General features: G+C 40.7%; 1 protein-coding gene across 1 annotated transcript in view; it reads left to right on the forward strand.

Moving 5' to 3' along the window:
- Positions 1–394: 394 nt before the first annotated feature.
- plxdc2b (plexin domain containing 2b) overlaps positions 395–12149 on the forward strand; it is a 137733-nt gene continuing 125978 nt past the window's right edge. Inside the window, exon 1 of the mRNA XM_057824788.1 lies at positions 395–763. Within this exon, the coding sequence (XP_057680771.1) occupies positions 682–763 (82 nt within the window). The 5' untranslated portion in view covers positions 395–681. The remainder of the gene's footprint in view (positions 764–12149) is intronic.

A 12149-nucleotide genomic window follows, 5' to 3' on the forward strand; every position in this document is an offset into this window, starting at 1 on the left:
TTTTTAATTATGAACTGAACAGTTCATTTTAAAAATTGTGAACTGCAATTTGGACTAGTTCATGAAGAAACCGAACTTTTCCAACAGTGGCCTTATTGTACATTTGCTTTTGATGAGCACATTATGGCTATGGCTATTATAGCTTTAAATCTCGTTATACTATGTACAATGACAATAAAGGCTTTGTTTTTTTCCCATTTTTATACTGTTGCTTGCTAATTAGCAATCTTAGTGATAGCTGCATAAACGAATGGCGCTAAAAACGTGTCTTCCGGGTGTGTTCACGCAACATCCAAAATGACGCATTCGCATTGGCTACGAGAGAAATGACGTCACAGGCGCACTTTCTTTTCCTCCAGGAGCGCAACATTGGACCTCACACACTTGCCCAAGCACACCAGGCCGCGCATCGAAGAGTTCAACTTTTCCTTCTTGTCCCATTAGAATATTTTCCTCCTATTTTTGTTTTAATTGTTGCTTCACTTTAAAGACGGAGGACGCGCGATCGTGCGGGAAACCAAAGCAGCTCCGCGCGGAGGACTAAGCAGGTTTTCGCTCTTTTTTTTTTTATTTCCTCCGGGAGGACGAAGGAAAGAGTTGCGGGGTTTCGCCGACTCGGAGGATTGGAGCGGTGGATAGTGGGGGGTTAGGAAGACGAGCACATCTCGGATATCTTTGGACATGGCGCGCGAGAGGAGACTGGACCTGCTGCTCGGACTTGTCTTGCTTATGCAGTGTGTGCAAGACGCCGGAGCCCAGACCGGTATGAACAAACAACAACACCATCACATCATTCAGACCTGCTTAATTATTGCATTTCATTGACTTAAAAGTCAAAGTGAAAAAGAGGCTGCCAGAATCACACAAGAGGCTGTCGGTGATGTTTTAAAAAATAATGATTTCACTCGTTTTTGTGATCTGGAAATGGTTTAAAACAAACAAATTTTATAAGGTTATTGTAGAAAATATAGGGCTCATCATTGGTATCGTATATTGGTTCTCCTTTTGTTTTTACAATATGTTAATAATTAAGGATTATGATCATTAGTTTGATCAGGTTTGAGGTTCTGCATTTGAATCTATCCTATGTTCATTAAAAACTCAAAGATTGTCCAAATGTGGCTGATGTCATGTTGTGATCAGCCTATTTGCTTCACATCTGTGAAGTTCTGGGTTTGAACCATTTCTTCTTCATTCCAAATTCATCCTTATTCACTAAAGGCTCAGAGTTTTCCACAAGTTTTAATGTCATTGTGATGCATTATGAGCTTTTTCAATTGAATTGAGGTTTGAGTCCCTGCAAAGTCTTGGATTTTAATAGTTATCCCAAGGTTTGATTTGCTTTCGGCTTTGACGCGATGATGCTTCCATGTAGTCTTGAAAGCTCATTTGTTAACAATACATTCCTACACTTAAAACCTTAATCCCCATAATATCTCACAGGATCCTCTACAGGAGTGTAATAATTCTCCCTGTGTGGTAGGTACATCAGCGTGGCACCTCCTGTGCAGTTTCGGAGACAGGGAGGTCACGTCAGTCGTATTCCTCGGAGAAAATTCGTCATCCCAACATCAGCGCGCTGCACACATGACAGCCTCGTCCTCGCCCTCCCCTGTCCCCTCCCTCCTGGAGCGTTTATTGCTGCCCGTGCATTTTCACCAGACAGCGGTTCGGTGAATATGTTCAGCTGCTGACAGTGCCTGTAAATTAAAGCAATGTGTGTTTGTGTTTTGTGTATGAGCCCCCCACCATTAGACATACACACACTCAACCCACCCCTGGCTTTTTCTGGGATAGATGCAATAGGGTGGCACGTGTGTTGTATTTATGCGCCAGCGTGGTTTGACAGTTCCGTCAGTCTGCATGTGGACCGCGTTTGAACGTCCTGACAGGAGGGAGTTGGACTGATTTACACAAATGCACTCTCGACTGCAGTTTTTCTTCTTCTGTGACTCGTCCTTATTTGTATGTAGGACAATATTTTTAGATAGCTTTTCACAACTAGTGGAGTAGGCCTTGTTCTTCCTTGTGTTGGCTTATTAATGGAGCACCAGACCTTGTAAAGTGAATTTTGAGATTAGTTTTCAAATATACGTTTGAAGATTACTGAAGATTTTTCATGACTTTGAAGCTTCATGCAGTTTTAAATCATTCAAATACGGTTGGGTGTTGACAACACTTCTGTTGGTGTGCCAACTGTTCTATAGAAGTTGGTTGGTTACACGTGTGCTAATACTGTAAAGCTCCTCTACAGCAACACAGGAGCCCGGGAAAACGCCCCCCCCCCAAAAAAAAGGTTTAAAAAAGGTTGATCAAAGGTTATGAAATGGCTCGTTTACATGAGTTTAGTGACCAACAATTCAGTCAGTCCATTTTAACACCTTCAGACCTAAGCAAGCTGCTGAAGGACGGAACGCGTTCGTGTCGCTAAACAAATAAATGCACTGAAATTAGTTGCTATTGCCACTTCCGGAGATGATTGAATGAGACTTTACCCATTGAAATCAAATCATGAGGTTTGGCACACACCCTCTTTGCTATTTGTGCCTCTTTGATGATGGCTGATCAAACGCAACTTCAAACAGGATAACTTAAAATGCTCATTTCTCATCAAAAACACATTAACATTAAAGCGGAAGTTCTGGATTTTTGATATTAAGCTTAATCTTCGAGTTAGCAGGGGATTAGTTAGTGGTTAGTGGTGGCGTTGATCTCAACAAATTCCATTTCATTTTCAAGTTATTTCTTAGTTTTAGGTAAGGGTGTAACGGTAAATGTATTTGTATTGAACCGTTTCGGTACGTGGTGCTCGGTTCGGAACGGAGGCGTACTGAACGAGTTTCTGACGTAATGTAAACCTTACTTTTCGAGGCTGCGAGTCGATCGGGTTACAGTTTCTTTGTGTGGATTATATTTACTCCGTCTTCTCTACTATAATGAGGACCAACACGGTAGGACAGTATAAAAAAATGATTCATTGAGGCATTTCATTTGTAAAATACATGTTAAAATCTTTGTCATTGGGATTGCTTTTCTCTTTAGCACAGGACTTCTTTTTTCTTCATTCTTTCAGAAAGAAAGATGACCAATACCCGGGGTCTAAAAGGCAAATTGTTGTTGGATTATCTTTAAATACCCACTATTTTTTGAGCAAAATTCTAGCTTTGTATCGGCTAATGTTCCTATTGTTGAAAGCACAAAGGTGTGTAATAAACAACTATCACATTTATAGTTTGCGTTTTGTTTTCTTACTGTACCGAAAATGAACCAAACCGTGACCTCAAAACCGAGGTACGTACCGAACTGAGATTTTTGTGTACCGTTACACCCCTAGTTTCAGGGCTCCGGATTGGCTAAGCTAGCGCGAGTTAATGGCACCATTATAGCATGCCGATAAAAAACAACATATGCACACATGAAAATTATCGATGACCCATGTAATCAGTAGTGTTGGCTATGTTTTCAGGATAAAATTATTAAAACTTACCATTGCATGTCGATAATTACAGTATGAACAGTAACATCTGTAATCCAGAAGCTTTGCAGAGGAGCAGGGTGAAGTGATATCACATTGTTTTTTTTTTTCTTTCACCACTGATTTATGTCGTAGCCAGCAGCAAGTGACCAGTTTATATTTTTCCTTGTTCTTCATAGGGAATTTGTGGGAACTTTCTTTTGCCTGTTTCTTCTGTATGTTTCCACGGCCTCAAAATGCACATTTCGCCATGTTACTGGCCGATAGTTAACTCAGCAGACTGATGCTGCATTCGAGGAAGGTGGGAAATCAGAGTTTCCAACCTCTGATCTGGAAAAATATCATTAGTACGCCTCCACTATTTGATCGCTTATGAGAAGTCAGGTTTGCTGGAGGTCAAAATGTTTTTTAAAGGCCAAAATAAAAAAACAACTTGTGGCGATCAGCCATCTTTGCTGTTTACATTCGCTTGGAATGCTTTAAGGTCGCACCTTGTACCCTCCGAGCGGGATAAATCCAACTTCCCACCTTCCTCGAATGCAGCGTGAGAACGAGTGACCGAAGCAAACCTCTTTTTTGGGGTCGTATTACGCATCTGAAAAAAAATAGTCCTGCAGAATGAAATGAACTACAGCAGTTTGGTGTGACATTGTTTTATACCTTTTATACCTTATACCAAATACCTTGCAAACGAAAAGGAATTTGTTGAATTCAACTCCATCTACTAACTAAACCCCTGCTAACTCAAAGATTGAGCCTAATGTCAAAAATCCTAAACTTCCGCTTTAACATTAAAAATACAGGTAGTCCGCGGGTTATGAATGAGTTCCGTTCCTAGGCTGGTGATGTAACCCAAATTTCCGCGTTAGTCGGAATGAACCCTTTAAGTACTTTTAAAACCAAAATAACTGTCCAAAAACATGTATTATACGTCATAATAATATGAACAAGTAAAAAATAAGACCCTGTAAGGTATGTTGTGTTAATGCCGCTAAACTGAATGACTATTCGGGCTTGAAAAACAAAAAATCTATGCGGGCTTTACTTATGCGTGAGCGAAAAGGGCGCTGTGGAAAGAGTAGGGAGGCGAGAGATGGGGGATAGCACGGCCGCCCAGGTCTCCTCTCTTAATGTAAGCCCGCCGTCCGAATAAAAAAAAAACTGGATCTGGACTCGCAAGAGGAGTCGGCGCTGGGGGAGACGCAGCAGCGGCAGCAGCAAGAGAACATGGAAGTGGGAAGTCCGAAAAAGGCGCATTGTCGGCGGCCAGGAGAGAACCGTAGGTTGTGGTGGGCGTCATGACTCTTGCATGCTGAAAAGAGCGCTTCTCTGGGGGACACATGAGAACCGCAGATGACAGTGGGTAGGACCTGACATCGTCAGGAACTGCAGGACGCTGGCACAGTAGTGGTCTCCAAACTATTCCACATAGGGCCACAGTGGGTGCAAGATTTCACCCCAACAAAACAAGACCACATCTTTTCACGAATCTGGTGTTTTATAAGTGTAATCAGTTGATTGCAGTCAGGTGCTGCTTGTTTTAGTAAACACCTAATTGGTTAAAAGGTCTGTGCTTGATCGGTATGAACAAAAACCAGGACCCGCAGTGGCCCTCGAGGACCGGTTTGAAGACATCTGAGGTACAGTTTACGCGACTAATAAAAAAAAAAAAAAAAAAAAAAAAACACGATTGGAGAAAGAATGGAGGACGAGACTTCGGCGTCGTAAAGTCGAAAATCGCGGAAGACGGGTACTACCTGTAACCAATAAAAGCATGAAATATCCCCGACCAAAAAATTGAACTTTGTTCTGGTGGTGTTTGAGTAAAAATTAGAGCAATTTACCGTATTGGCCCGAATATAAGATGACCCTGATTATAAGACGACCCCCTCTTTTTCAAGACTCAAGTTTGAAAAAAGACTTTTTGAACAACAAATTATTTTTTTATACAGAAAATAATTAAAGTACATCCGAAACAAATGATTATAACGATATATTTGAGAGAAAAAGCATGTTATTTTGCCTCATTCAAATCTTAATATCTGAACATTTAAATATGTAAACTGAAGTTCAATCACATTCGTAAATGAATGGCTTCTGGTTTTTGAAATGTAAATAAACCAATCCATTGTGATAAAACAACACAATTGCAATAACTGCATTAACCAGCAAAGTGAAGTCTAACTGTAACTGTAGTCTTGAAACAAATCTAAATAAGGAAAAACATTGTAATAAAATAATTTGGGGTGTCAAACGATTAAAATTTTTAATTGAGTTAATTACAGCTTAAAAATTAATTAATCGTAATTAATCGCAATTAATCGCAATTCAAACCATCTGTAAAATATGCCATATTTTTCTGTAAATAATTGTTAGAATGGAAAGACAAGACACAAGATGGATATATACATTCAACATACGGTACATAAGTACTGTATTTCTTTATTTTAACAATAAATCAACAAGATGGCATTACCATTATTAACATTCTGTTAAAGCGATCCATGGATAGAAAGACTTGTAGTTCTTAAAAGATAAATTTTAGTACAAGTTATAGAAATTTTATATTAAAACCCCACTTCATGTTTTCGTTTTAATAAAATGTGTAAAATTTTGAATCAAAAAATAAACTAGTAGCCCGCCGTTGTTGATGTCAATAATTACTTACACAATGCTCATGGGTGCTGAAGCCTATAAAATCAGTTACCCAAGCGCCAGCAGAGGGCGGCAAAACTCCGAAAAACACAACAAGTACACCTTTCACTGTACTGTCATTTTAATCTGTTTGAGCGGGGCATATGTGCGTTAATTGCGTCAAATATTTTAACAGGATTAATTAAAAAAATTAATTACCGCTCGTTAACGCGATAATTTTGACAGCCCTAAAAATAATGCAAACTGGTTAAACTAAAAAGAGTAGCTGAGATCTGTCATGACAGAACATCGCTTCAATGATATCTGGCGCTATCTAGCGTCATGAATGGGGAGAGTAGCTGAGCGCTGTCATGACAGAACATCGCTTCAATGATATCTGGCGCCATCTAGCGTCGTGAATGGGTATAATGTCTAGACCGCAAATATAAGACGACCCCCTCTTTTTCAGTGTTATTTCAATGCAAAAAACACAGTCTTATTTTCGGGCCGATACGGTATTTATTTTGCGCAGCAGAAAAAATGCGCGTCTGAAGGGGTTTTAAGAACGTAAGGTGTAAACAAACATACATGCGTTTTTAAATGTAGTCAGTATAACCTAAAAGCAGTAAGGAAAATAAATTAAGTTTAGTCCAGGTATCTAAATTAATACTTAAGCATTGAAGTATTTATATTGGTTGAAAATGAGAAAAATCAATGTGTCAGAGTATTGTGTAATCAAAGGTAAGCCTATGACAACAACAACAACAACACATCATATCAAGCACTTCTTGGTAAAAGCTGTTGGTGAACATCTGGGTGAAATTACACAACATCCTGCAAGTCAACTTTTTGTTTTTCCCTGATGTGATTTTCAGCAGTGCCACACAAAATCGGGGCTGGTTTCCGAGATAATTTGCGCCCCGAGTGGAAAAAGAGATGTTCCTCTCGGGCTTGGAATGCGCCTGCATGTGCAAATGAGCGTGAGAGCAGTGGTGGCGTACAAGAGAGAGAGAGGGAGAAAGCGCGGCCGGTGTAATGATGTGGTTAGCTTTAAATGCTTGCGCTCAAGGCTGTTAATGTGCTAAGATTTGAGCGGTGTGCGGAGGCAGCCGTGTACTTTTTGACTTAGCGTTCCTGTGATATTTGAGAATCTCTCGATAACCCGCGTCATGCTTTTGGGCCACCAATGGACCTGCTCAAAGGGTCAGCAGAGAACTCAAGCTGGAACGAATCTATCGAATACACCTTTAAGAAAGGTGGCACTAATAGCATCAATTGTACAGAGTCTTACCCCACCAAACAGAACTCTGAATTAATCTTTCTCCATTGAAATAAACTGAATTAAGTTAAAGGGAACCTCGGGCTTAAAGACTTATTGGCTCTAATAAGACACAATTGTTCTCTTTTACGAAAATATGTTATTAAAAACACAAAAAATATTGCCATTGCTTTAAAAATCTATAATATTTAGTAAATGTTTTGACCTACGGAGGGCGCCATGTTTTATGCGCGCAATGGAGGCTCGGGGGGGTTGACGTAGATTTTCACTGTCACTAGACGAACACTACTAGGTTACTCCAATTCCTTCTACGTGGCGAGATGTCTAACACATGCGTGTATTTGTTTCAGTGTCCCAAAAACATATTTATACGTCTTTTACATTTTTTTTGACAAGAGGCATCCCTGGGTTCTGTTGCACCTAAACTGCAATGTACAATGCTCAAAACTCATTTTAAAGCAAGAAAACTGGCCACTGGAGGGCAGTAGCGCATTTTGTAAGAACTCATCTCGGGCCAAGAAAGGAAGTGAAGAAAAATAGTCAGGAAACGGAAGTTGGAGGGATCTTGTGAAGACGCGTGATAATTTGAGAAAAATGTGGAGAACAATCGGAAAAAAAAGGCAAACGACACTGGAGGAGTGTTTTGAAAAGAAAATGAAACCATCGTCAAAGAAGGATTAGAAAAAATCTATCTTGATGAGACAGACGGTGACAGCCATAATAGCGTCAGGTTCAACACGCGTTCTGGTGAGCTCACGTTGAGTTACTCCTGAGCCCGAGGTTGAAACCAGTGATGAAGATGATGAAAAAAGTGAGACCGATCTTGATCCGGACTCATCAGATTACTGGGAGCCACCTCATTCAACCGGGGGCAGTGGAGAGCGTTCCCCGTTGTTATGTGTGCAAATAGTTCAACAGTTCAATAGTTTAGTTATGTGTAAATAAATTGTTACTTTGCGATCAAAAGCTCCATTTGTCTTGTTGTTTATGTTATTTTGTAGAACGAAAACATTATTCAGATGTTTGGGATGTCACAAAAGCTGAAAATAGCTGTGTTAAAGTCAAAGTTATGTTTGAAAAGTATGCTTTTACAAAAAGCTCAATTTCTCTGTTTTTTCATCAGAAATTGGAAAATTGCTTAAACTAAGCTCATTTTCTAATGCTGATTTCTAAAGAATGGAAAAAGATTTGAACTTATTTTTTTTCTGCTGAAAGAAGAGAGTCTAATCTTTCTTTTGGTGGGTTCAATGTTTATATAGCAATAGAACAAAATTTTCTGTGGGCCTTGCAAAATCAGTCATAATCCAGTAAAACGGATGGGAGTGAAGGGCCTTGCTCAGGTGAAAATGGCTGGAAGTGAATGAGTTAAAAGCGGCGAGTACTTACCATTTGTGTTTTTAATGAGTCTTTTATTACATTTTCATTGGCAGAAAATACTTTGTGCATGTGTTTCCCTCTCATACTTTTTGTGTTTTGTGTTTGTGATGTTTTTATCTGTTGACCACATTAGTCACGTAGCGTATTTAAACTACCCTTATTTGATATTACTATGTTTAAGTACTTTCTAAAGCCCTCTTTAGTATTTTCTGTCTGTATGCATCTAAACAAAAGAAGCTACAAGCGCATGGTAGTACTTTGGGTGTCAAATTTGCCTCTTGTAGACGTTTCGCCGGTGCAGCACATTTTGGCAGAACACTTTTTTTTCCTACTCTCGTCTCATCCCGTCTTTCCTGTTCATTTTGCTTTTGCTGTTCGTTTTGGGAAATATCGACAGTGCTGTCATGCTCATTAATGTTCAAATTGAAAGGGTTGAACAGATACTCTGGAAGCCCTGCAGCGTAACCATCACCGCCCTACGACGTCAACAACAATGGCAACATTTACAAATTTTATAAAAACGAAAACATCAAGAGGGGTTTCAATATCAAATTATTTTAACTCATCATAACATCTATATTTTCAGAACTACAAGCCTTTCTATCCGTGGATCCCTTTAAATCCGTAGTCAAAGTTCACCTGTGATTACAGTACATTCCAAGCGTTCACCAAAACTTTTTGTGAGTAGTGTATTTTACTTATACTTCTTTATTGCCGGTCTGAATGACCTGCTGAAAAGATCCACCGTGAATGCATCACGGGGGTTGGGTACTTTCAGAAAGGGGAGATGCAGGGCAGGGGAGGGGGCGTGTATTGTGCTGCCCTCCATGACGGCAATGGCGGGCTTCCGCATGCTACCTAGAAGCGGGGTCGTCACCCGTACCAGCGTGCAACAGCAGCACCAGGCCAGCGCATTAGTCACGCCCTGGGACCTCAACGCTCCATTCCACGCCCACTCGGGTCGCAGTGGGAAGGAGCTCAGACGGGGCCGGCTTTAGAGCTCAGGAGTGGCCCGCTACGCTTCAATAGGTGCCCGAGACAAAGAGCCAGGAGGCCGCTAGTTAATGAAACGCGGCGCAGTTAAGCCCCTCTTCAAGTTTGCATCATTGTCTTTTCATGTGGGCCTGCCAGATCCTCATTTTCCTGCAATTGCGGGATGTGCTCAGCGCGGCAGTCCACTTTCAAGGCCCGCTTGAAAAGGTCAAAAGCAGGGAGACTTGTGATGGATAGTAGTTCAGTAAGAGATGACAAGCAATTTCCGCCACTGATAAACATCTTTTTTTCCCCCACAAATGATTGGAAAGCGGCCACCTTGCCCACAGTCAGGCTGCTGCAGCGCTAGATAGAGCTATTGGCTGGAGAAGAATCGTAGTCAAATTTTGCGGGAACACGACTACCAGAGTGAGGTACAGTACATCCCGTTTGAGGGGGCTGTTTACATGATCACGCCAAAAATGAAAGGCAAAGACGCAAACTTTTGATTCCGGCCTCCAAAGCGGAACGATTCGATTGCGGGGATTGCTCCGCAACCATATGAATGGGACGCTCTCGCTCCGATGACGTCAGCACTCGTACACATCACTTTAGGCAGGCGCAGTTGCTACTATTAAGCATTCAAAACAGCAAACATGGTGGAACGTCGGCTTTAATTTACTGTTTTTATCATATTTTTAGTATGTTCGAGTTTTTGTGCCTTTTGAAGCAAAAGAAATAACAGCCTGGACGCAATTGCTTGGAGTGAGTGGGTATGTTGTCTTCCATGCTGAGGAGGTTGTTGTCAAGGAAGTGCATCATTAGCCTTGTAAAACTGCACTGCCCCCTATGGCCTGGCATGAATACTTCATCCTTTTCACGCAGAATTGCGACATCGTTCGAATGGAGATGAAACCAAGACGGAACCATGTAAATGCAAACATGAAATGTTTCGTATTCTTGGAGCGTCACCAAGTAAACGGTCTTCAACTGTCATATTGCAAAGGAGCTGGGTTCTGGGGCTTTTTCTTTAAACGACCCCTAAAAATGGTCTGATATCCTTTTTTTACAGGTACTGCATGTAAGATATTTTGTTTATGCAGTTCTAAAAGACAGGCTTGTTACTAGACATGAGCCGATTACCAGTTTCAAGGTATACCGTGGTATGAAAACATTACGGTTTCAAAACCACAAAAATTTTTCGTCATACCATCCCTAAGGTATTAGCTATTTTTTATGTCCCAAAAATGCAGGGAGAAATCCCTTGCTTGCAGCTGAAAGGCTCAACCCTTCCCCCACTGGTTTTTGCTCAGTGTCAGTGAGTCAGCTGTGCTACACGATGGCTGGAGGAGGTGAAACTCCTGAACTTTTTACCCCTCGTCGAAGAAACGAAATTGCTGGTACGTGAATACTTTGGCTACAGAAAAGTTACAGACGGCCGCGGCTTAGAGGAGGAGGGCCAATCCACATGTAAAACACGTTTGCGGAGGGTGGCTGCCGAGGAGGCAATTCCTCCAATATGATTTCGCATTTATACAAAATTAAAGGTTAGTAAACAATGTCATGAACGTTTCCAACAAGCTACGAGAGTTGACTCCAGCGTGTTTAGTGCGTCTAGCGGTGATAAAACGTGTGTTTTTATATGGCAACTGTCTTTGTTGAGAAAGAAAGTGTGTGGATAATGTAAACCTGATACGAGTCATACACACGTGCTTTTTATGGAAAATAATTCAATTATTTTTGTTCTGATGGGAATCATGTTGAGCTGTGGCTGTGGGTTTTGGCTCACCTAAAGGACTGCATTTATTTTAATTTTATTAAAAAGTTTAGTTTTTTTAAACCCAGATATCTCAAGTAACACATTTTGGAGCTGTAATTGCAATATCGTGATACCTTGAAATTTTGGCTTAAGGTTATCATACTGTCAGAATCTCATACCGGCACATGCCTACTTGTTAAATACTTTGGCGCTGAATTTCAGTTGAACGACCCCTGAAAATAATATAAATTATAATGCTTGTTGACTAGACTCAGGTGCAGTGAACATGGGAGGGAAAACTAGTTAAATCCAGGTACCTGGCACATAAATCAAAAGTACTAAATCACAAAGTCACAATAAACTACTGTATGTAACTAAGGCTAGGTTCAGACCGTAGGTCTTAATGTACAAATCTGATTTTTTTGTGTTTTTCCAACTCGAGTGAGGCATTAACTTGACTATGCATAAAATGCATACAAAAAAGTTGACCCTTTCAAATCCGATTTAGGTCTCTTTCGTATGTGGTTAAAATCCGATCTGCGCCACATTTTTCCAGAATGTGGCTGTGGTCTCGACTGTCAAATCTCCCAAATTCAAATTCGTGCACCAATTATGTCAGCAAATAGTGAGAGGCACGGAGGACGGCAGCGATG

The sequence above is a fragment of the Corythoichthys intestinalis genome, chromosome 20, assembly GCF_030265065.1.
Source record: "Corythoichthys intestinalis isolate RoL2023-P3 chromosome 20, ASM3026506v1, whole genome shotgun sequence".
In the NCBI taxonomy this organism is placed as follows: domain Eukaryota; kingdom Metazoa; phylum Chordata; class Actinopteri; order Syngnathiformes; family Syngnathidae; genus Corythoichthys; species Corythoichthys intestinalis.